This window comes from Polypterus senegalus, chromosome 18 (genome assembly GCF_016835505.1).
Source record: "Polypterus senegalus isolate Bchr_013 chromosome 18, ASM1683550v1, whole genome shotgun sequence".
Lineage (NCBI taxonomy): Eukaryota > Metazoa > Chordata > Cladistia > Polypteriformes > Polypteridae > Polypterus > Polypterus senegalus.
Genome location: NC_053171.1, coordinates 39195526 through 39221787, shown reverse-complemented (window position 1 = coordinate 39221787; position 26262 = coordinate 39195526). Strand labels below are relative to the sequence as shown.

At 40.6% G+C, this 26262-nt stretch overlaps 1 protein-coding gene across 4 annotated transcripts in view; it reads right to left on the bottom strand.

Moving 5' to 3' along the window:
• rps6kl1 (ribosomal protein S6 kinase-like 1) overlaps positions 1 to 26262 on the bottom strand; it is a 57740-nt gene that overhangs the window by 18070 nt on the left and 13408 nt on the right. Inside the window, exons 4-10 of one of the 4 annotated variants that reach the window (XM_039741119.1) lie at positions 22975 to 23099; positions 20185 to 20283; positions 16675 to 16722; positions 13019 to 13151; positions 6656 to 8008; positions 3477 to 3566; positions 1040 to 1122 (exon numbers count right to left, since the gene is read on the bottom strand). In XM_039741119.1, the coding sequence (XP_039597053.1) occupies positions 1040 to 1122; positions 3477 to 3566; positions 6656 to 8008; positions 13019 to 13151; positions 16675 to 16722; positions 20185 to 20283; positions 22975 to 23099 (1931 nt within the window). Of the gene's footprint in view, positions 1 to 1025; positions 1123 to 3476; positions 3567 to 6655; positions 8009 to 13018; positions 13152 to 16674; positions 16723 to 20184; positions 20284 to 22974; positions 23100 to 26262 lie in introns of all 4 variants that reach the window. The other 3 variants (XM_039741121.1, XM_039741122.1, XM_039741120.1) reach the window with 3 other exon arrangements.

The following is a 26262-nucleotide window of genomic DNA, read 5'->3' as shown; positions in this document are numbered from 1 at the left end:
CCACATTTCCAGTGATGTTCATGTCAGGTCAGTTGTTGTTTCCAATTGGCTCTGTGGGTGTGTGTATGTGCTAACTCATGGCCAAGGCTGGTTCCTGTTATTCTGCTGGGAGAGATAGTGGCCACACGCAACCCTGAACTGGAATAAGTGGGTTTGAAAATGCATGTAACATTATGTAATATTCCTTGATCACAAGAGCTGAATTCCTCTTTTGACACCTGCCAAGTAAGATTAAATTCAAGATTGCTGGTAAAAATCTGCCAGCCCTTTCCTTTAGATCCATCCATCCATCCATTATTCAACCCGCTATATCCTAACACAGGGTCACGGGGGTCTGAAGGAGCTAATCCCAGCCAACACAAGGCGCAAGGCAGGAAACAAACCCCGGGCAGGGTGCCAGCCCACCGCAGGGCATGCACACACACACACCCACACATCAAGCACACACTAGGGACAATTTCAGGATCGTCAATACACCTAACCTGCATGTCTTTGGACCTACAGGGAAAGCATGCAAACTCCAAGTGAACTTGGGTCTCCTAACTGCGAGGCAGCAACGCTACCCACTGTGCCACCTTCTTTTAGATCCTCTAGCAGATATTCTACAGTATCAACCACTGGATTAAAGTCTGATCCAAAACCACCAAATGCACAACTCATTTCCACTCCTAGTCTATAATAACTAGTGCTCGTTCTGTTTGTGTGCTGTCCTGTTCCATAACCTAAGGTGTTTATTCTGCTACTGATTCAGATTTTACTGAGCCAACAGTAGCCCAATCTTTTCATCTACAAACTCTGCCATATATACATATTCTTGTTTCCCTATAAGAATTGCCATAAATGTAAAAATAATAATTTTAACAATAACTGAACAAGGCTATTATCATAATTTTGAAAGACAGACAGCTTTTGGATCCATACATGCATAACTAAAATGGTAGAAATAATTATCAAGAAATTTAAAAAAGACACACATCTTTCAAGTGAGTGTGATTTGTTAATGTGGATTATTTGATTGGCTTTACCAGGTGTTATTTACCATTCCTGTAAGAAGCTCATATAAGACAGCACCAAGACTCCACCAATCACAGGCTTCGGTAACTTCGGAGGCTCCCCCAATCTCTGGAATAAAGAATTGAGAGAGAGAATTGTAATAAATCAACATTTAGATGGCAGCATATTTCTCAGGCACAGATCATTTGCTCTGACTGTTTCATCTGACTCATTCCATATGTTTTTTACCACTAATTTATTTTTTTATCCTGTTGTGTTAACAGCAAAGAGAAACAATGGAACTGTAAATGGAGCATAATACTGGGGATGTATCTTTAGCTTAAAAGATGCACAATGTCTGAACAAACTTATCTGGAAAACCTAACCCTGGACATGCTGGCAGCTGAAGATATAGGTGAATAGACCTAGAGGGAGCTGGTGTGTTGAATAGGCAGCATCCTTCCGAGGACACCTTTGTGCAAGAAAAACAAGATGGATGTTAAAGCAACAAGAACAAATCTCAACATGATTTGGATCACTTGGACCACTAACACGCTTGCTAATCATTACTGCCTTCATTTGAATCAGGTGTGCTGTTGATTAACAAATACATTGCACGACTAGGGACTTGTGTTGTTCCAGTCCTCTCAGAAAATCAGTAAGGTTTTAGAGAACACAAGAAATTCTTGTTACCTTGTAATGTATGTGTGCATTTTTCTGTTTATTCTAATAGTATATAGAAATTCTTATATATAATTTGATACTATCTGTATGTATGGTGTTCGCGTCAATACCCCGTATGTATGGTGCTCGCGTCAATACCCCGTATGTATGGTGTTCGCGTCAATACCCCATCAATACCCCGTATGTATGGTGTTCGCGTCAATACCCCGTCAATACCCCGTATGTATGGTGTTCATGTCAATACCCCGTATGTATGGTGTTCACGTCAATACCCTGTCAATAACCCGTATGTATGGTGTTCGCATCAATACCCCGTATGTATGGTGCTAGCGTCAATACCCCGTATGTATGGTGTTCGCGTCAATACCCTGTCAATAACCCGTATGTATGGTGTTTGCATCAATACCCCGTATGTATGGTGCTAGCGTCAATACCCCGTATGTATGGTGTTCGCATCAATACCCCGTCAATACCATGTATGTATGGTGTTCGCGTCAATACCCCATATGTATGGTGTTCGCGTCAATACCCCGTCAACACCCCGCATGTATGGTGTTCGCGTCAATACCCCATAGGTATGGTGTTCGCGTCCATACCTCAACTCAATACAAGTTAGAACCATGCAATGGGACTCTGCCTCTGTAGTTAGAACATAACGTGGCAAACGCGGACGCAGTATTGCATGATTGACTAAGAATATTCGAATGCTTCAGTGATGCCGCTGAACGGCCGAGTATAGTAAGTCGGTGATGGTTCGAGCAGATAACAGTAAGTTTGGTTGGTTTTTGGAACATTGGTTTGGTAGGGCATACTTTCCAGGACTAACATCGTCGACTGGCTTAAACCCTTCGACAGCTCAGGAACCGTATGTAATTTAGAACGTATCGCCATTTGCTTGGTACGTCGAAATCTATCTTTGGGCATTTCGGTTTTGGCATCCGTCCTTCTGACATCTATTGGCAAACTGAATAATGATGGCTGGGTACTAACAGCGGTCATTGTTTAAATTTGAGCCAATCTCAGATCTAAAATAACCACTCCAACATAATTATTACTCCGATTCTGATTAGAGTCGTAAAATATGGTTTGTTTTGAAAATTTGTTTGCCGGAAAAAATCAAATGAGGTGCGCCGAAGAGCTGAGTTAACGTCTCGCAGCCCCATTTAAACAGGAAGCTCTTCATTATGTCGGCTGAAAAGGTCTATTTTAAGCACAAATCAGTGCCATGATAACAAAATCATTTCAAGGACTTAAAAAAACAAATAATTCTTTTCAGAGAAAGATGGATGGATTTCACAAACGTAGAATTTGTAGCCCGATTCGATCGGGCTCCTAGTCGCTAGTAAACACTAACATCGCAGATTCCTAACTTAAACATAATTGTCTTGAGTAGCCTAACTCTTTTACGCAGTGCAGTCTTTTCTGGTAAAGCCAAATTCACCATTGCATCACTCATTGTACATCACAGGTAAAGTCCACAGCAGGCCCGACTCCTGATTTATCCTTTAAGCATAGTGGTTCTTAATCCTCTGCTTGAACACCCATTATAGCTACAGGCTTTCATGTGGGAGAAAAATCAAAGACGACTGAGGAAAAACACATAGACATGTGTAAACTATATATAGGCAGTGCTTAAGGTGAATTGAGACTCAGGACTCTGGAGCTGTAAGAAGTAGTGCTAACCACTGTGCAACAGTGCAAGCCCACTTCCTATGACATATTTGTATATACGTACTGTAAAATGTAATTTGTTATCTGTTAAAGACTTCTTTTAATGATAAAGCAATAGCAGGTTTTACCTGGGGCACAGTACAGGTTTTCCATTGCTGTGGTACTGCAGTCAAGCTGAACTTCACTCCACTGACCAAAGTATGTCAAGCACACCTGACCTACAATAAGACAGTGACAGAATATAATGTTTAATTGTCAGTTTTAAATTATGTAACACTTGAAGACCCAGAACTCTCTTAAAGTAAGCCTCACCAAAATTCGAAAGCAAAACTATAGATGGATCAATGAAAAACTTTAACCATAGATAATTATATTTTGGGGCAGCACAGTGGCAAAGTGGTAGTGCTGCTGGGTTTGCTTTCCAGGTCCTCCCTGCGTGGAGTTTGCATGTTCTCCCTGAGTCTGCGTGGGTTTCCTCCGGGTGCTCCGGTTTCCTCCCACAGTCCAAAGACATGCAGGTTAGGTGCATTGGCGATCCTAAATTGCCCTTAGTGTGTGTGTGTGTGTGCCCTGCCTGGGATTTGTTCCTGCCTTGTACCCTGTGCTGACTGGGATTGGCTCCAGCGGACCCTGTGACCCTGTGTTAGGATATAGCGGGTTGGATAATGACTGACTAATTATATTTTGATGGATTCATAGCATGATTAATGAATAGTGATGCAGTGAAGATCCTGCACTCCATTTAAATCTTGCAATGCTGCCTATATGGATCAATGCTAAAGTTATTGATCCCCTCCCTGATTTTTCTTATCAAAATGAGGCTGGTTTTCATGATTGATCAGTTGACTGATTGCGGTTGAGGGTTGCCATGTAGCATTTTGCCTTCAACAGCATAATGGTTCTGTTGCTAAGTCTCTTGACACCGTGGTGTGTGTCAGCGGGGGGTTTGGTCAAGGCTGTCTTTCTCTATCTTGTTTCTCCTTTTCAGGTTTACCACTCTACACAACAATGTATTCTCCTTTATAAGCTAAATGTCCAGCTAAATGGAATAAAGCATGAATTATTAGTAATAACAGATATGTAACATATACGTAAATTGATAGACAGGAAATATTCAGTAGCACTATGGTTTTTAGTCTGTCACAGAGCTTATAATTACAATACAATACAATTTATTTTGTATAACCTAATATCACACAAGAAGTGCCGCAATGGGCTTTAACAGGCCCTGCCTCTTGACAGCCCCCCTACCTTGACTCTCTAAGAAGACAAGGAAAAACTCCCAAAAAAACCCTTGTAGGGAAAAAAAATGGAAGAAACCTTGGGAAAGGCAGTTCAAAGAGAGACCCCTTTCCAGGTAGGTTGGGTGTGCAGTTTGTCTCAAAAAAAGGGGGTAAATACAATACAATACACAGATAAGTAATATCGCTAATATCAGGTTTTAGTTACTTGAAGTAAAAGGGCTCATATTTAGCTCAGTGTTTGGTTTTCCCACTACACCAAAAGAGTGAGGCAATCAGTAGGGGTGGATCTACCATCATGGCTGGAGGCCCTTTCAGCAGTCCCCCAATCCCCCAACTCGGCACAATGAAATGATCTAGTCCAGGGATGTCAAACTCCAGGCCTGGTGGGCTGCAGTGGCTGCAGGTTTTCATTCTAACCCTTTTCCTAATCAGTGACCAGTTTTCACTGCTAATTAGCTTTTCCCCATCACTTTAATAGCCCTGTCAGAAGAGTTCAGCCCTCTGAATTGATTTCTTTCTTCATTAAATGACAGCCAAACAGAAATGAGATGTGAAACGAGCCAACAGATGTTCAGCTAAACTGGGATTTCAAACTCCAACCAATCTCTTAATGAGAAGCTGATTCTTGCTGTTAATTAAATCCATTATTTAATTTTATGGCTATTTAATTCCATTGCTCTCATTCTGCCACTGCAGACATTTCCAAAACTGTTGATTTTTCTGTTTTTTCTAAGAACACCATCCAAATATTTTGGTGACCTGAGAGATCAACCTCACTGAGACCTTCACCTTTTTTTATTTTTAGATAGTGTGATAGGCACAGGTGAGCTGGTCATTTGGTGGCTCGTTTTGAGTCTCATTATGGTTTGGCTGCTAATTAAGGAAAAAAGAGACAACTAAGGGGCCTGAGTCAAGTTAATTAAAACTATGGCAAAAGAAGTTAATTAGCAGCCAAAACTGGTCACTAATAAGGAAGATGGTTAGAATGAAATCCTGCAGCTACTGCAGCCCTCCAGGACTGGAGTTCGACACCCGCGATCTAGTCTAAGCACGCCGAGATGACCAAGGGGAAACCCAACCACTTGATGAGACAATCGAGTCTCCAGGTGTCTGTGGACTGCCTTGGACTCTCTGTTGAGTCACCAAGGGGCCTGTGGGGGTCTTAATCCGGGCCTGGCTACTTGCTAGGACTCAAGTTCACTTTCATAAGGAGGAGTGACTTAAACACAAGAGATGCCGGGTCTATCAGACTCTGCCTTAAAGCTATTGGCTGATGAATAGTGTAACGTCACTGATTCTTAAATGGTTACATAGTGTATGAATCAGTAGATTTCTAGATGATGGCAAAGAATTTCTGAATTTGAAAACACAGAGAGATCTTTCAGTTCATCAGTGTCATGTGTATGCCAGATGGGAAGCTTGCCTTAGTGTCTCTTCAAGTTATCTTCACTGTACCACTCACGGCAACTCTAACCTTTCTGAACACGGGAAGTCCAATGATGTCTAAACTTTGAGTTTATGTAACTACAAAGAATCTTCTATTTTGGTCAGTGTTAAATGTGAAAGGAGACAAATGATGTTCTCTTGAGCAATAGGTACTTTAATAACAGCACTTGTTTCAGCAATGATTATCATGATGTTAATTTTTTTTTAAGATTATCATTATGCTAATTTTTTACTAAGTTAAGGGATACTGCAGGACTGCAATTGTTTGCCATTTTGTGTTTATTTTACCAACAGCTATTCTGTGCCTTTTTTGATTTTCTTCAGCCTACCTGTCAATGTCTGGTTCCCAATATATACAGTATCTTTAACTGTACATAGTAAGGTCTGGATATATACTGTAGTTATAGTTAGATATCATTTTGATAATAGGGTAAGAAACCAGGGACTGTGGTGGCCAAGTTATAATAGTGTATCTAAGTGACCTCACCTGAAATCAATTCCCAACCATTCTTATTAATTTGACACATTAGACCTTAATGAGACAGTTTTTTCTCTCCCCTACTATTCTGTTCAAAAAACAGAGGGAGATAATCTCAACTGGTCCCTCACGTACTGACCAGCATTGTCTAGAAGGATGTTCTTTGGGTTCAGATCCCTACATATAATCCCCTGCTCATGAAGACTTTCAAGTGCCAGTAGGATCTGGGCCACCCACAGGCGGACCACATCTTCGGGGAGCCCTGATGTGCTCTGCTTGTTTCGCTCATTAGAAGTTCTTGGCTTTGATAGAAGACACCAACCATTAACTTCAATGTGCAAATCATTAGGTGACAACCTTTCGTTCTTCTGATCCTGTGCCTCAAATCTGAGCTGAGGGCCTTTGGTGTCACAGTCTGAGGTCTCCTTGTGTTTAGACTCAGGAGAGGACAATTCAACTTTCACCCATTCATCTTCATCATTCTTATGGCTTCTGGTTCTGTGAGAGGTTGCTTGTTGTTCTGACACAATCATGCTTTCTGGACATAGGTCTATGGAGATGGCGGACTTCTGCGCAGCACTTGAACTTTGGAAGGGCATACGTCTCCTCCCTGAGAGTATCTTTATTGCTGCTTCTAGTGCCTCTGTTTTGCCAGCCTTTTTTCTTTTCTCAATGGAGTTTTCATTTCCCTCTCTGACCTGAACGACCTCGTCCCTGTCTTTTGACAGCTGGATTCCAGACTCACTGCTTTTCTTTGGCTCAGGCTCATTTTCCCTTCTGCCACTTTTATCCAGGTTGCAGGCAGTTGTGTTTTTGCTGCCTCCAGAGTTACTCTGCTCTTTTTCCACTGTCTGACCACAGTCTTTTAGCCCTGGGCCTGAAACCTCGTTTTCAGAAATAACCTGGGATGTGCATTTGAATTCTGAACTGGAGCACATGTTCATGATACACAGTTGGGAGTCTAACAGTTTCTTCACAGTTTCAGTTTTTGCTGGAATCGACAAAGCATTGTGCTCACCAAGTGATTTGTTGTATACCAGATCATTCACAGTCCAGGATGGTCCGATTATGTCAGGGCAGCAGCTTTGAGAATGGTTCCCCTGAGGTTCTGTATCGTTCATGTCACACAGATTTTTTTCACTGGCTGACTCGATGTCTTTATGTGGTCCTTGTTGGCAACTTGATAAAACATTACATTCTGTAAGAGAATCCTGCATGGGCCTCGTCAGATCTGTGTCCGAGATGGCAAACGTGTGGAGTGTTTGGCAAGCAGTAGGTCCTGTAGATTCTTCTTTTTTTTCAAGACTGCAGCTGCTGCAGTGCTCTGGTGAATGATTTGAGGTTGGGGATTCTTCCTGTTCATATTCAAGCTTGAGGACTGGTGCTGTGTAGCTGGTCTTTAGCTGAATTCTGTTTTGAGAGGGGCTGCAACATTCAGGGTACTCTTTATTCCATTCTGCAGGCTTGCGTAAATGTGAAAACAGGCGGCCACCTGGAGGGAACAAAAAGTTTATACATAGACAGGCCGAAAAAAAGAAGTAGGTCAATATGCAGAAGACCAATCGCTTTATGATTAACTAAGCAATTTTCATTAAAAAAAAGCCTAAAACAAGACAAGCAATTGTATAAAATCATCTAGAAACTAATAACCTGTCCAGTTTATTTTCCACCATGAAAATGGTTAACAAATAACCAATTTGTGTGCAAATACTGTCCACCAGGCAACACTGTTCAACACCTGGGGCCTCATGCATAACGCCATGCGTAGAATTCGCACTATAACATGACATAAGCACAAAAGCCGAAATGTGTTTACGCACAGAAAAATCCAGATGCAGGAATCTGTGCGTTCACCAACTTCCGCGTTCTTCCGCTACATAAATCCCGGTGAGCGTGAAAAGTAACGCTCGTGCACACGCCTGCTGTCCCGTCACAATTCCTCTCAGAATTACACCTCTTTGAATATGCAAAGCAATATAAATAGCCCTTAAGCTCAGCCTTCTGTGAAAAGATAATGGGAAAAGCACGGGGGGAAAATATAAGAATTTCAGCGAATACCAAGTGGAGGCAAAGGAAAAACATACTATTTGTTCAAATAAACCGTGGTATAATCAACAAAAGGAAGTTGATCGAGTGACATAGCGTGTTGGAGAAACTTGAAAGCTCACATTCACAAAATTGCACAGTGCCGGAAATAAAAAAGAAGTTGTCACATATCAAAGTCGCCGTGAAAAGTCGAGTTGTAGCCCACTGTCTGAGTGTCATATGAAAGCTTATTAGGGTACAGAGAAAAAAAGGTACACAGTGGGGAAAAAGCACGAAATCTCAACTTCAATCTCGACATTTCCACTTTAATCACGTAGTTTATTTTGTCATTTAGTAGAACATTATAAACTTCATCTTAAAATCATTTAATTAACTAGTTTCTCAAATCCCATCATAACTAAAGTAGCACATTAAATGCTTTGTTTTGTATTTGATCTTCTATGTGCTCTGTGTGTGTGAATCACTATGTGCTTCTGGGCTTTCTCTTCCTCCGACAGGACACAGAATCCATTACAATTGTGATATTACAGCTCTCTGAATAATTAAAATACTAAGATGTATACGTGATATCATTTTCATGATGATTGGAATGAAAGCATGTTATTAGGAACACGGTGGCGCAGTGATTGTTCATGTATCACACAAGATGCTGCTGCGCCATGCGCGACCTTCGATGAAATAATTTATTGTAGCAGTCCTGTCTCTTTCAAACGTACCAACCTCCAATTCCTGTCCTTACTTTTCTTTCTCCAAATATCCAATTGCCACACAATCAGCTCTGTAATAGACGTTAAGCCATCTGTAAGCTTACAATGACGATTCTTCAAAATTTTTAAGGAACATTGAAATATCTTCATAGTACATATTATTCTATCCATCTATCCTTCCAGTGTCGCGCCAGTCTCAGTAAATATACAGCGCAAGGCAGGGACAATACATGAACTTGCTTGTGCTGCGGCACTGTGTCCTCACATGTTTAATTATTAACAATACAGATTATTTAAATGAAGTTAAAGTTTTATCTGTATAATATAATAAACATTTTGCTGCATTTCATCTTAAAAATTATATCGTCATCATATGTAAATACGTGTTTCATAAAGTGAGGCAGGTTGTGCAGTATTATAACTGTTGTGCAAGTTTACAGTGGGGTGATTGTACTTATAAGTAAAAAACCGTTCTACAAGGAGCAATTGATTAAGTGCGTTTATAGTTCTTGGGATGAAACTGTTTCTGAACCGCGAGGTCCGTACAGGAAAGGCTTTGAAACGTTTTGCCATGGCTGAGGCAGCGTGTGCTTGATGCTGTATACCGATAATTCTCTTTCCGATCAGCTGCTGCTGTGATTCCCCACTCATATACAGTCATATAAATACTCCGAGTGGTGCAGTGACAGTAATATGGAAAAAGATGATCCGCTGTGGCAACTCCTAACAGGAGCAGCTGAAAGAAGAAGAAGAAGGTGCAGTGAGAGTAACAACGCTAAAGCAGCTATGGTATTTAGAATAGTTTGGCCATTCCGTGGACCATTATATTATTACAGGTTAATTACAATCAGATGCATTAAACTAATAAGCAATATGCGGTTAATTTCAGTGTATTTATAAAGCCACGTCAGTAATATGGATCTGAAAAAGAAAGATAAACCACACAGTAACAGTAGCACTGCTTTGAAGCTGGGTGCCGCCAATCTGCAAAACCGAGCGGAGAACTTGCGTACGACAGGGTATGAGGTACCATGGAAATGTGTGTAGCTTTACACCAAGTTTAGGTTTTATACATCGTGATTTGAACATGGAAACGTTCTTACGCAACATTTCTGTGCGTACACACTGTTTATACATGAGGCCCCAGATGTGTACACAAAAATACCAGATGTGCTCCACGCCTTGGTTCATACAGAGCATGTGGTGGGAAAACATTAGCAGTCCAGTGAATGACAGCACAAACCAAGAAGTACTGGTGCTCTGTTACATAATTGAAAAATGCTACAGCCCAGTTCAGCTTTGTATGTAGCACCAGTTGAATCCCAACACTTGTATCTTTTTTACAGCGCTCACACAGATATTACTGGACAGGTTCATCCAAAGTCTGGCAGCTGGCATGGCTGTTAGACGTGGGGGTCAATGCAGTCGCTGCAGGCTGAGCTCTACTGCAACATTATATAGCAGAATTGCTGGGGGTGGGGGAGTGGATTTTAAAATCTGATCAAATTTGAAATAACCGCTAAAAGCTCAGTGGAGAATGCAGAGAGAGAATCAAATCTGAGTGGTAGCATGTTAGTTGTAGGACTGTGTGCAGGATCAACACTGAAAATTCTTTCCCATGGAAATCTCTGCTTGCATTTCTACATTCTACAATTTTGAACCCGTTTTTACATTACAAGGTCACTCGAATGTACTGGGGACTAAGCATGGATAGGATACCTGCAGAGTGTTCGTATTCATAGCAGGCCAATCAAAAGACAGTAATCATCCTAAAAGGCTTGTCTTTGTGACATGGAAGTAAACTAAAAAAGCCAGGAAAATGAAACTCAATGCAAATACAAATAGAATGTGAAAGCTCCACACAATGGCAACAGAAATGAAATCCAGTTACCAACAGAGTAAAGCAAAGTTAAACTGCTAGTGTGAAATGAATACTTAGTGTATATGTATCATTGTTTTTATTTAAAGTCTATAGACAGAAACATGGGTTTCATATACAGTGTACATTTTAAGTGTTAATATTATATTTTTAATTTTATTGTGTAGTGCTATGAGACCTGTTGTGCTAACTACTGGGCCATTACACTGCCTAGTTTTATTTTTAGTCCTTATAACCTTAATAGTAGGTTGATTGTAAGTAATGTTTTCTGTATCATAATAAGATACTCTTGTAATTTTGACAATTGTAATATTTTGAATCAACAGAATGACTAACTGAATGTTGATCCTGTGCTCCTTTTGTCTAAGGCGTGCTCTGTAAACTGGCATCTCTATGGTGGCTTTGGGTACAGATATAATTTCTAGAGCTGCTTCCTGCCCTATGCTCATTACATGCTGGAGCCATCCTTCGACCAAGATAAAGCAGCCCTAAGAAGAACAATCGTATCACAATAGTTTATACTATAGATTATCCCTAATGCAGTTAGGAAGATGCGCTGCATGGCTGAAAAATGCTGATATTTATACAAGTTAATTCTGAAATAGACTTGGCAACCCCCCCACACGGTCCAGTCCCACCATCCGGAGATGACCCTCTATCTGCCGCATCCATGTGTTACATGGGCAACCCCTTGGCCTGGTCCAGTCACTCGGGTCCCCAACAATGAGGATCTTACAAGCCGGATCACCCTTGGAGAAACGCGCCACATGACCGTAGTGCCATAACTGACGCTCCCTTACAATGCAGGTAACGTGCCTCATTTGGGACTCCATGAGCAACCACTCATTCGAAACAAAGTCAAACCAACAGTACCCAAGAATTCTCTGAAGAGACACAGTACCAAAGGAGTCCAGTCTTCGTCTCAGGTCACTGGATAGCGTCCATGTCTCACAACCGTATAGCAAAGCGGGAAGCACCAGGACTTTAAAGACTTGGACCTTCATTCTTTTGCATAGATATCGGGAGCGCCACACACCCCTACCCAGCACCTCATGACCCCCCACGCTCTCCCAATCCGTCTACTGACTTCATAGGAAGAGTCACCAGAGACATGAATGTCACTGCCAAGGTAAGTAAACCTCTCAAAAACTATCACTCTGTTTCACTGTTTCATTTATGTTAGGTAGAATGCCCAGAGGGGACTGGGCGGTCTCATGGTCTGGAATCCCTGCAGATTTTATTTTTTTTTCCAGGTGTCTGAAGTTTTTTTTTTGTTTTTTCTGTCCACCCTGGCCATCGGACCTTACCCTTATTCTATGTTCATTAATGTTGACTTATTTTATTTTCTTACTGTGTCTTTTATTTTTCTATTCTTCATTATGTAAAGCACTTTGAGGTACATTTTTTGTATGAAAATATGCTATATAAATAAATGTTGTTGTTGTCGTTGTTTTTAGTGTCTTCACTTTGAAAATTATCCCATGTATCTAAAAGATTCTTGTAAACCGACAGGTTTTTGATGGGTACATGCTTCTATAAAATGTATTAATTAGCATCCATCACTAACATTGATATACATGTGTCAGAAATAACCCGTGTTTTATCAAACCCATGATCTAACTGGGCCTTTTTCACCTTCATTCAATTTCCAACTTTTTAGGCCAACTCAAGACTACTTTTCTTTGGTCATCAATGTCTATTCCATGCCAAGCACCTCCACCACTACCACCTCAGGCTCTGAGGCCTCTTGAAAACTTTTTTTGTTCGCCCTTTAGCTGCAGCACAATGCTTGCATTTGTTTAGGTTTACAGGAAAATGGCATTATAGAGGGAAAGACTGGATTTTAAAGGTTCTGAAATTGTTCTCCTACCTTGTACATGTTCCAAGTGAAGAAGGATGGCGTCCTCACTGACATAGTATCTCAGCAGGCGTGCCATGTAGGGTACCCCTTGAGGAATAATGGTCTGGTGTTCCCGGCCTTCCAAGATAGACTTGAACAAACTCTAAGGAATAAAAGATGTTTGCTCTTTTTTAATTGCAATTCAGGTAAATGGAGATAGAGCACATACTACTTCACTCTTCGTATTTTAAATTATCACGTTGTTCCTTTATTAATCTCAATCTGCACAGATACACGGATTAGACGCCATCTCTGTTTGTCTGGCTTTCTGTCTATCTTGCTCTTCGTGACAACACAGCAGTTCCTGCCAAGGGCAGCACTAACATGTTACTTTTTTGGTGGCTGCTGGATTGAATTCTAACTACATTCATATTCAGAGATTAGTGTTCACCTCTAATTTAACACGTTACATAATAAGACTGGCTATATTTTTCCCCATTCTGCAGCTAATTTGATAAATCATAAACAAGTTGATTTTTCTGCCTAAAATGATGTCAATGCTGTTCAGTTTGAAATGCCAAGTCCTCAGTTATGTTTCTGAGATGTATTTTTTATTAATTTAAAAACAAGTATTTTTTATTGAAGAGACAAAGCTAAAAATGGTGGTGCATCAGCTCTCAGACAGGATACACGTGACCAATCCGATTTAAATTCTCTAGAAATTACTGCATGAATTTTAATAGTAGAAGAAAACATGTTAACATGCGGCACAAATGTACATGTATATGAAGTGGGTTGATGACAGCAATTCTTACCCATTATGCTACAATGCTTCTTCACTGCACATCTGAATTATTGATTTATTAGTGAAAAGACGTCTTTGCCGGGCTGGCTTCACTTTCCTGCATTTCACGATAGTTGCCATATTGGGATGTATTTGTAATGTAGGAGGTTTCCAAGCTGATAAGAACGTCCAGGAGCAGAAATGGCATAAAGGCAGCAGACGACAAGGGAAGGACCTTTTAAGACCCACAGAAAAAGTGAAGGACCCACATGAACTTAACATCTTGACTTTAATATTTCTTCACTCTTTAAGTGTGGTTTTGTTAAATTAGTAGTTTGTGGGCTACTGGTTAATGATGACTCGTATTGATGTTTTATCTCCATGGACTTCACCAAATCAAATCACATCCAGATGATATTGTTTTTACTTTCTTTGAAGTGATTTTAGATTTTTATTGATGTTAGTTTGAAACAGATAACATTCCATGCAGTCAAGTCAAATTTAACAAATCAAAGCAAAATTCAACCCCAGCTAAGAGAAAGAGAGAGGAGCCAGCAACCAAAGCTACTCTATAAAAGGAGCAAGAAAAGAAGGGTAACCTTTTTCCCAAAATGGGACCTTATTCTAAAATGTTATTGATTAGATCCTGCCATATTTCAAAAAGGTTTTGAACAGATCCTCTAAGTGACAATTAGATTTTTTCCAATTTCAAATAGTATAGAACATCGGTTACTCACTGACTTAAGAGTGGTGGGGTGGGATTCTTCCAGATGAGCAAGATAAGTCTACGTGCTAGGAGTGCAGTAAAGGGAATTACAGTTTGCTTGTTCTTCTCCACTTAAAGCCCATCTGGGAGTCCACCAAAGACAGCTGTTAATGGGTTAGGAGTGACTGTGGCACCAAGGCTGTCTGATAGGCATGCAAAGATTTTTGTCCAAAATGTTTTTAATTTGGTGCATGCCCACAACATGTGGCCCAGTGAGGCTAGCGCTCGATTGCAACATTCACAGGATGAATCTTTCTCTGGAAACATTTTGGACAATTTTAAACGAGATAAATGTGCTCGATCGAAGATTTTAAGTTAAATGATTGTATGCTTTGCACATACGGAGCTCGAGAATATTCTGTGCATGGCTGTCTTCCACTCCTTTTCTGAAATATTAAGTGACAAATACTTTCCCCAATGTACTCTGGGGTCTTTGAAAGGAAGAGATTTTAAAATATTTTTTTATAAATTGTAGAAATGCTATCTGAGTCTTTAAGACTGATCAATAATTCTTCTGGAATAGAACAAGGTATCATCTTTGAGTCATCACTAAGTTTTGAAAAACAAATCTCCATGGTAGTAAAGTCCAGTTTTTACCAACTGAGGCAAATTTCTAAACTAAAATCCTTTCTATCACAGAAGGACTTGGAAACAGTCATTCATGCCTTTATTACATCTCACCTTGGTTATTGTAATTCCTTATATGTGGGTTGCGCATTCAGCTGGTTCAGAACGTTGCAGCTAGATTTTTGATTGGGTCGAGAAAAAGGGATCACATCTCCCCCATTTTAGCCTCTCCGTCTCCACTGGCTACCGGTGAGGTGTCGCATTGATTTTAAAATGTTGTTGTTTATTTTTAAAGCCTTGCATGGTCTCGCTCCAAAATATATCTGTGACCTCCTTCACCCCTGCGTGCCACCAAGAGCACTGAGGTCATGTGGACAACTGCTCCTTTTAGTGCCAAGATCTTGGCTGAAGTCAAGGGGAGACTGAGCATTTTCAGTTGTTGCTCCTAGGCTTTGGAATGACTTGCCTCTGCACATCAGGTCTTCATCCTCTATCGAGGTTTTTAAAAGTCGTCTTAAGACCTATTTGTTTTCTTCTGTCTTTCATTGTGTATGATGGGATTATGGTGGATGTTATAACTGGTTGTTTTAATAATCTTATTTTGCATGATTGTATTTTGTTTATTTTAATGCTTTTTTATACAGCACTTTGGCGCCCACAACCTCTGTTGTTTTAAATGTGCTTTTATAAATAAATAATCTAATCTAAAGGTGGAAGGTAAGGAATACTAAGCAGGTTCTGTTTAGCAAAGTTTCTAGCTTGCAAGTAGTAGAGGAATTGTATTGATGCAAAGTTACACCTTTGAAATGTTACATCTGAGTAGACTAATATGAGCAAACATCATCTGCCAGAGCGCAGAAGCAGTTGTGGAGGCTGTGGGTACTCTGGTGTCCATGTAAAAATAAAGGAATGTCAGGAAATGGACATAACTACTCCATGCTGCTCAAAGGAAGCATATGATCAGAAACAAGTGAGACAGGTGACACTGCATTTACCTAAAATGGCTGGTAGCCTTGGAGCGACCTCATGAGGGCTCCAAGAATTTATACTTGTAAATGACCCAAGAAGCTGTTCTGTGGCATAGTTTGGATGAAGTCCCAGGAAGGTTTTAAAGGCAGTTCTTTATCAGAGGTCTATTGAGTCTGGAGCCAAGACCTGAAATGTATTGCAATTTCACCGGAGGAAATGAGGCCAGAAGGGAGAGAGAGAGATCATACATGATGAGATTGTAAGTGACAGAGAAGTGCCTCTTCATGGTTTCTCTGAGATGGGAAGGCCACTTCACCATACAGGAAAGACAATGCTCTGCCTAGGAAGGCCCGATGAAGGAACAGATTTCTTTCTTTTTGTATGTTTTTCATTTGTTACTTGGTATTCTCCCTTTGATCATCTAACATCTGTGTCTTTTAATGAATAAACTCATTATTTTAGATAGAGTCTTAGGTGTTTTCATTATTCTGGATGTTCTTTGCTGTCAAGACATAATTCTCTGTGCCAGACATTATAGAAACATGCAGTAAACTGTAATTGAATAGTAACAGATCAAACAGTCTAAAGCTGGATACTCACTTTAACTACAAAGGTCTCCTTTGACACAGGATTCTGAACAAGAAGCACCTAAAAGACAAATATAAATGATGCAGTACCTGGTCAATTAATCAATCTTTATGAAGTGGTGCCTTTCACAGTGAACACCATTACAGAGCTCATTCTACATAGTTGTGCATTGTTGAAACACGAAGATGCAATGTAAGTATAAACTGTGAGCAACTCTGGGAGCTGTGACATAATACTTGATGAATCTGTGAGCAGTGGATGAACAATAAGTGTTGTGTACAACAGTAGGTTGAGGAGACCCTGGAGATGTGGAGATGTGCTCTACAGAGGAAAGGAATGAAGGTCAGTAGGAACAAGACAGAATACATGTGTGTAAATGAGAGGGAGGTCAGAGGAATAGTGAGGATGCAAGGAGTAGAGTTGGTGAAGGTGGATGAGTTTAAATACTTGGGATCAACAGTACAGAGTAATGGGGATTGTAGAAGAGAGGTGAGAAAGAGGGTAGGCTGGGTGGAATGGGTGGAGAAGAGTGATAGGAGTGATTTGTTACAGACGGTTATCAGCAGGAGTGAAAGGGAAGCTCTACAGGACGGTAGGTAGTGAGACCAGCTATGTTATATGGGTTTGAGACGGTGGCACTGACCAGAAAGCAGGAGACAGAGCTGGAGGTGGCAGAGTTAAAGATGCTAAAATTTTCACTGGGTGTGACGAGGATGGATAGGATTAGAAATGAGTACAATAGAGGGTCAGCTCAGGTTGGACGGCTGGGAGACAAAGTCAGAGAGGCGAGATTGCGTTGGTTTGGACATGTGCAGAGGAGAGATGCTGGGTATATTGGGAGAAGGATGCTAAGGATAGAGCTACCAGGGAAGAGGAAAAGAGGAAGGCCTAAGAGAAGGTTTATGGATGTGGTGAGAGAGGACATGCAGGTGATGGGTGTAACAGAACAAGACGACGAGGACAGAAATATATGGAAAAACATGATATGCTGTGGCAACCCCTAACGGGAGCAGCCAAAAAAAGAAGAAGTAGAAGAAGAGGTATGTACATGGTGACACAAGTGTACATGTTAACCACACCCAAATCACTTTGGTCACACAGAAAGGAAAAGTTTAATTACCAAATTCTTCCTAAAGCATATTAACTGCTTTAAAAGATTTTACACTGAATTTGGTACTTTTCTCTCTGTGGCATTTTAGTGATCTTGCTGTACATTCTGTAACTGTCAAGCGATCCTGCTGGGTGCTGTGCACCCTGTTGAAAATTTTCCAGAAGATAAAGTCTGCCTTTATACTTTTTGTGTGTAACAGAAAAATAATGAAGCTTTTGTTTAGTAATTACTCTACCTTTAGCCATATCTGCCAATATACCATGGTCTTACTCTTTTTTATGTTCATATGTGTCATCAAAACAGAACATTACACAAACTTCCTTATATCTATCCATCAATCCAAAGACTGTATAAAAAGGGAGAACAGTCAAACTTCACACAGAAGTCACCTTAGCAAGATCCACATTTTTTAAATGATACCACCTTCACCACTTTTTTTTTTTTTTTTTTTTTTTTATTTATTAATTTTATTACAATCAATACATAGCAATCAAGTTTTTACAAAAAAAAAGAATTATGCTAAGAACAGATCGATCCCCACCCTTGAGAGAGAGAGCAAGCCAAACGGTGTAAAATTTAAGGCTTTTAAAAATACCTAAATCAACAAATTCTCTGTGCTTTATAAAATCATTTCAAAATATTACTGATTAGATCCTGCCATGTTTTGAAAAAAGTCTGCACAGATCCTCTAACTGAGTATTTGATTTTTTCCAATTTTAAATAATATAACACATCAGTTTCCCACTGACTTAAAAGAGGAGAGTTTGGGTTCTTCCAGTTTATCAGAATAAGTCTGCGTGCCAACAGTGTAGTGAATGCAATCACAGTTTGTTTGTCTTTCTCCACTTTAAGACCCTCTGGAAGAACCCCAAACACAGCTGTTAATGGGTTAGGAGGGATTGTGAGTCCAAGACTGTCTGAGAGGTAATTAAAAATTTTTGTCCAGAATAATGTTAATTTGGAGCAGGCGCAGAACATGTGACCTAGTGAGGCTGGGGCTTGGTTGCAACGTTCGCAGGTTGGATCATGCCCTTCACCACTTTTCATGGGGACAGGATCTCCGCCTTTCCTTATGGATGTATTTGGACTTCTAAAATTGTAATAGAGCACGAGTCTTTACTTACTTTATCCATCCATCCATCCATTATCCAGTCCGCTACATCCTAACTACAGAGTCACGGGGGTCTGCTGGAGCCAATCCCAGCCAACACAGGGTGCAAGGCAGGAAACAAACCCCAGGCAGGGTGCCAGCCCACTGCAGGACACACACACACACACACACCAAGCACACACTAGGGACAATTTTTAGAATCGCCAATGCACCTAAGCCGCATGTCTTTGGACTGTGGGAGGAAACCAGAGCACCCGGAGGAAACCCACGCAGACACAGGGAGAACATGCAAACTCCACGCAGGGAGGACTCGGGAAGCGCTACCCACTGTGCCACCCTGCCACCCTTACTTACTTTACATTCACATAATTAAATATGAAGAAAGACCAACCTAGGGGTCACTTATATTTCTTTAATAAGGACATATCTCAACACTTTCTAAGATTATATGCAATTTTCACATATGTTATTTGTTCTTTGTGTGGAACCACTAAGGGGACTGCCCACTGCAGCAGGTGTTTCCTGAACTGCTTTCATAACACCATTTAAAAATATGCTGGTTTAATTTTCAGCATTGTGACTGATCTCAATTTTAAAAACAGCCCCGGCAGCATTTGCACACAATGTGTAGGACATGGCTGTGTATTCTCAGTAGATTCATTTTTTTGTTTTGTGCTGTGCTACTTACACTTTATTCACAATTTTATTTTAACCACCATTGATAAGTGGAAGAACCCTGCACAATATCCTGGGAATGGACCAATAGATACTGGCCAGGAGAAAAACATATTTAGTTTGCTTTGCTAACTCCAAATTTCTGTTTTTTTAAGTCCATTACGGTTTCTTCCTTAATTTTTGTGCTGACTCAACAGACTTACAAATTGCTCAACGTTCAGCAGCAGCCAAACATTAAATCCTCACATACAATTTTAATGCTCTTAAGTAACAGTCTTTTAAGTCAGCATCTTGTGAAATTGCAAAAAGAAAATAAATTGTGTAAACTCTGTTAAAATACGACTCTGAAGGTATGCTATTGATCTTTTTTTGTTTGTTTTTTTGAACAGTATGTACAGTATGTACCTTTGTGGTGAGTGTGGGAAACATTTGTCTACAGGCTAAAGACAGAAGTTTTCATTTTCACTTCCACTGTGATTGTTAAGTCTTCTTCTTGATAACAAACTTCACTAAAAATGTTACATTTTCTAAAGAAATAGAATTAGTTTCGTTTTTACCATCCAGTATTCTTAAATAACAGTCCTGACCTTTACTTACAGTACATTATACCATGATCTTTGATTACCTTGTCAATGACACCAATGACCTTACACATCTTCAGATCTTCAACTGGTGAGCTGAGAATTCTGATTGGACGGAATCTTAGACTGCTAAAGCCATAACACTGCAAAGAGAGAGAGAGAGAGAGAGAAATGGAGAGAGAGAGAGAGAGAGAAGGCAATTCTCTTTTCTGCTCAAAGTGGGTACAGGCAGTCATTTGGGTCAAAGGTGAAAGGTGGTTCAGTAATGCTAAGGATACAGGTCATCTTTACTGAACGGAATGGAATTGAAACTGTTCCTGTAACTTGAAGGATTTCAAACCTGATTTTCTTTTCCATGGGCTCCCTACTAATATTCTTTTAACATTTACTGCATTAAGATGGCACCATGTTTAGCAGTAGTGTCTCCTAGAGTTCCAATTCTGGCCCTGTCATTTTCTATGTACACACTGCACATTCTCTCTGTATCAGTTGTGGGTTTTTTTTTTCCAGGTACTCTGGTTTTCCTTCCATATTCAAAAATATTTCTTTTAGATTCACAGGCAAATGTGAATTGCTCAGATATGAGTGAGTGTGTGTGTGTGTGTGTGTGTGTGTGTGTGCTCTGTGATATACTGACCACCTGTCAAAGGCCTTGTACCCCTTTCTTTAGGATTGATTCTGACTTCCTCTGTTTCTGAACTGGAATAATCAGGCTGGAAAATGGACGGTTGAATTCGATAGGTGTTGAGAGTGAGGACCTTAGAGCAGTGTTTAAATCTGTTGTTTCTCAGCTCCAGCTTCCTTGATTGAAATCATGGCCAAGCACTCCTGGGAAAATGACCACATGCTTTAGAGTGTCTGGCTCTACCATTGGTTCAGTGGCATTTTATAAATGGCTTTGCAATCTATTACTGTTAGACAAATAAATATCTTCATATTTTTTATTGATTTTTTTTGATCAAGGCATGATTTGCTTACCAAATTTTGGCAGGGATACTCACTGTGTGAAGGTTGCACATTCTCTGGGAGTCTATGTTGGCTTTCACTGGGTACTCCAGTTTCCTCCACGTCCCAAATGAGGATGCACAGATTAGTTTGATTTGTGACTCCAAATCAGCTTCACATGGGTACGTAACTGAATTTCCTGCAGTGGACTGGCAGCCTGTCCAGCATTGTGTATTTGCCTTTAACTATGCTCCTGGAATAGGTGTTGGCCACCAACTAGCCAAACGTTGGATTAAGCAGTTTCAGTAAGCATGTTTGGAAGCAAAATGATTGTGGTCATGAGTTGGAATTGAGTTTAGACTTTTATCTTCTGTAGATGAACAGAAAAAGAATCTGTTAATCAATACTTAAAACCCTGTCTCCACTGTCATGTATCGTTTCTCCAGGAAAACTGGGAAGAATTGTCAGCCAGGGCTGAGTTTTAAGGAACACTTTTAATAACTCCTTTATAGCAATTGTTCTGTTTTATTTTGATTTTGGTTATAAGTCAATTTTATCTATCGATTCCAATCTGTCATATTTATTGGTGCCGCTTCTTCTTTTTTAATCTCTCGATGCTCTAAGGTAACCTTGGCATGTTGCAAATTGAAGCTGATTATCTACCTTGTAGAACTTTACGCTGTCATATAGTGTACAAGATATGGTTATCCACTAAACATCTTTACTTCATGGACCTTTGAAATTTCATAGGTGCATATACTATTGTCTGTTAGTCATGTACTGTATAGACTGACTTTGCTTGGGTCCTTCTTATCTGTCCCTATCATCCTGGTCCATGGTTATAACATTCATTTTCCTGTAATTGCTTTGACTGATGGTCGTCTTATGTATACTTTTCACAAGTCAGTGAATTCTCTTTGCATCTGTGGTGAGGTTCAGTATCTTGTGCTCTAAAATGGGTCAGTCTTGTGGAGCAGTATTGGCTTTAGTTGACTTTAGACAGTCGTTAGCCTTGGGTCACCCAGCTATGACTGTTACTTTAATGACTTCCCATTGTGTCCTATGTATCTACCATCAATACACTGTAGGTTCAAGTGCTGCTTTTTGGCCTCAAAGCCACACTGTGCTAAGGCCGCTTCAGCTGATATAAAGTAACCACCTGGCTTACCCTGCGGGAAAGGATGGACTTTCAGTTCAGAATTGACATTTTGTGGTAATTAGAGTGAAACCAGCTTTTGATTTTTTACATGTCTGGTGCAGTATCTATCTATTTAAAAGCAGATTAGACAGACAGGCCCCTGCTTCTGTCTCCCCTCACAACCATAACAGTGGGCTGCCATCTGCCGTGATAGTTTTTCTTATTATGACAGTTGTTGTCTCGGGTACTTTCCACCTTCTCAGCTGGAGACTTTGATTCATCATAGATCAAGAAGTAATGGGTGAGCTGTATAGTTAACAGCATCCAGTCTTGTGATTTTCCGTTTGTGGTCAGGATGAGCTCCAGAGTTGTACTGTCCCAAGGGAAGTGTTATTATTACTACTTGTTGAAAGCCCCCCGAAGAGTGGCATGTTATCCATTTTCTGAAAAGGAGAGTGTTCATGTAGGCATACCCTTATATTTAAGATCTGTTCAGAAGTACATTTCTGACTAGTCCATTGTAACATGTCCATTGCAACATCAGCAGAGAAGGAGATCAACTAATGTACTTTTTTAGAATGCACAGTGTGAAAGGCGACATATAAAAGCAAGAATGATATGACTGAGGCCTTTGTTAAAAAAGTGAGTTGTCATGCAGTACTTCTCAGATGGCTCAAGGCTCTTATGTTTAGAAGTGTTTGGTTTTAAAATGGATATAAAAATGTAGGATAAGACAGATGTCTCTGCTTACCTGTGAGGTGGAGGCCATATTTACTAGGCTGCCTTGAAGGTGGCTGTTAAAGATTTCTTCTGCTCGCCTAAGATACTGAGTTGTCTTCCGCTTCACTGCTTCCCGACGCTCTTTGTTTGGATCAACTGCAAGAAAAAAATAAAATTCCTTTGTGTGGAAATATTGTCATTAACTTCTCTATGAATTAAAGCAGGGGGAGAAAATGTGAAAAGGCTTTAAATCTCATAGAGTCTAATCCCTGCCTCATCTGGACACAAGCAAGATGAGAAATGATAAGACCAGCTAAGTTCCATTGAGTGGAGACCTTGAGTATACACAGTATGGGCTTGCATTAAAAAAAGTACAACATTGAACGTTCATTCAACGTAAATTTTCTCTTTCAAGCAACTGAAGGTTAGTCATTTAGTGTTGTAGCTTGAAATATTTGGTTTCAGATCTCAATCAAAGTAAAAAAAAATGTTTGTACCAAAGTAAGTTATGGTGGTAAAATAAACTAAAAATCCTATTTTAGGTTGTCCATGTGCTGTGTTTGAGGGGCCGTTTGTATTTTCTTCCGGTCGAACTTCCCAGCGTGCTGGCTTTCCAACTGCCAAAAAAGAAGAACATATCCCGAGTGGAGTGGACGTGGCAATCCAGGTCTGGTCATTTTCAGCAGCAGACTATTATAACGGAGGATTTCTGGTAAATAACCCTGTTTCTCAACTGTTAATTTTAAGTGTAAGAACTCGTAATAAAATATACTTTCAAGAAAGATGTAGAAATGTTTAATCACTTTTTGTTGTAGATTTACACAGCAAAATGCTTGAGTATTTGCACTAGATTTTTAAATAAATGTAAAAAGTACAGCATTGGAATGTGTTATGTTCATTATATTTCTAATAGCATAAAAACAGGCTACGACCATGTCAGGGATGCCAGGGGCGACGACCCGGCCTGGACGCCTTGGAGGACCGGAAGAGGGCGTGAGCCCGCCTTGGACCACGTGGGGGCTGCCACCCTGGTTGCTTTGAGAGCCACAGGTAGAGGGCTTGGAAGCCCAACCCTGTAGGGGCCCGTGGTCACCGCCAGGGGGCGCCCCGATGCTTCCGGGGATACAGCCGGCACTTCCGCCACACTGGGGCGTGTCGATGAGAGATTGCCGGGAAGCACCTGGAGCACATCCGGGTGTGAATAAAAGGGGCCGCCTCCCTTCATTTGAGGCTGGAGTCGGGTGGAAGAAGGACAAAGCAGGAGAAGCAAGAGTGGAGGCAACCCGAAGAAAGGCAGTGTGTGAGAGAGGCCTGGACTTTGGGGGACTTGTGGGGTTTGTGATGCACTTTAATTAACTTTGTATATAGTGGAAATAAACGTGTGGTGGTGGAAAAACAACATGTCTGCCTGTCTGTGCCCGGGTTCTATTCACAACCAATAAACCATTTTAAATTGTAACAACTTAAAAAATAGATTTACTTCAGTATAAAACCACCCAATCACTCTAAATGATTTGCCTCAACTTAAAAAATTGTAGGTTCAATAAGATAAAAAGAATTATATTGGTTCAGGTTGAAAATATTAAGTGTGAATCATTCATTACCTTAATTATTTTAAGTTGAATGGAGGTTCTACTTTTTTCAGTACAGTATGTGGTTAAGGAGCTGGGCTAGAAAACATAAGGTTTAACCCCACCATTGACTTCCGGTGAGTCGATGAAAAAGGCTTCGGAAATTTGCATTTCTCTGAGAAATGGGATGTGAAGAACATGTTAATTGTTTGGCAACAGTAACAATAAAAACTTAGAAAGTACTGTATAAAGATTATTGCTATGCCCAGAGGGGTGGCTCTCCTTCCCTTCCATAGGTAGCAGTGAAGAGTGTCACTGTGGTAAGTGTATTTAATAAGCTTGGCATACACATAAAAATAGCCTGCTTATGAAATAGATACAAATATGTAAATATACTGTATATAGTTTGTATGTTACAGTACTTGCTTTTTTGTTATCCGTTGCCTTCTTTTGCCTTAATTCTTGTCTTGCATAAACCTGCAAGAACAAATTTCTTGGGCTTTGGCATAAGCAACATCAAGAAGGTTCCTTGTTCCCCAAAATTTTCTAAAAGTGGGCTGGTTACACTCAGAGTTTAACACTGATTGGTTTATTATTCCAAAACAATATTATCTTAAAGTGACAAAAAGTGTTACCACACCTTGGCATTTTGAGACCAGACTACCACTGGACCCCAGTCATGCTGGGCCACCCCATAAGCACCTCCACTGATTGCTGTGTTCATCCCTCTCTCTCTTAACTTTTACTTTGGGGTCCTCCTAACTGTGGAAGAGTATGCTGTGGCAGACGACCAGGGATCCTGCCCCGCCAGGATGCCTGGAAGAAGGATGGACCGGAAGAGGGGCACTATCTTTCCCTGGGAACAAGAGGGCAGCCCCCCTGGATTCCATCAGGGCCATGGAAATGGAACTGGGAAGCTCAACCCTGTGGGGACCTGTGGCCACCACCAGGGGGTACCTGGACGGTCCTAGAGCCCTGGAGGACAGCACTTCCGCCAAACCAGGAAGTGCTGCCGAACCAGGGGTGCTTCTGGGTGCAAGGGCAGCACTTCCGCCACACTAGGAAGTGCTGCCAGAAGACCATCACCGAGCACCTGGAGCACATCCGGGGCAGGATAAAAGGGGCTGCCTCACTCCATTCCAAGAGCCGAAGTCAGGCGGAAGAGAATGGAGCTTACGAGAGAGGAGTGGAGGCAGCATGAAGAAAGAGAAAGGACTGACTATAGTGAGGTATTTGGGCACTGTGTGTTGCTGTGTGTGTCACAAAATAAAGGGTGCGTGTTTTGTACATTTGGAGTCCACGTCTGTCTGTGCCGAGGCTGAACTTTCACAATGCATACTTATTATTTGTGTTGTGATTGATTTGTGGTGGTGTCGTTTTGGTTATTTTGTCGCTCTTTTACCTTTTCATTGTGTTATTCCCAGCACTGAACTTGGTCCATTCATGAAGCTAATGCTCCCTGCTGGAATACCCTCATTAGTCCAAGTGCCCTTTGTCCTAATAGCACAGTTGATTGGTTCTGAGTATAAGTGCGCACTTCGTTTTCATATTAAAAAAGCAATGTGTCCGATTAAAGCTAATTAGGCTACTTTTTGCTTGCCTTTATTTAAAATAAAGCACGGTCTACGATAATTATTGCAAGGTACAGAAAATGTAATGTCTGCACACGAGGTACACATGTTCACTTTGCTTAAAATGCTAGCTTTTCTAGTCAGCTTGTTATGGCTAGTAGCTGCTCATCACTTTTA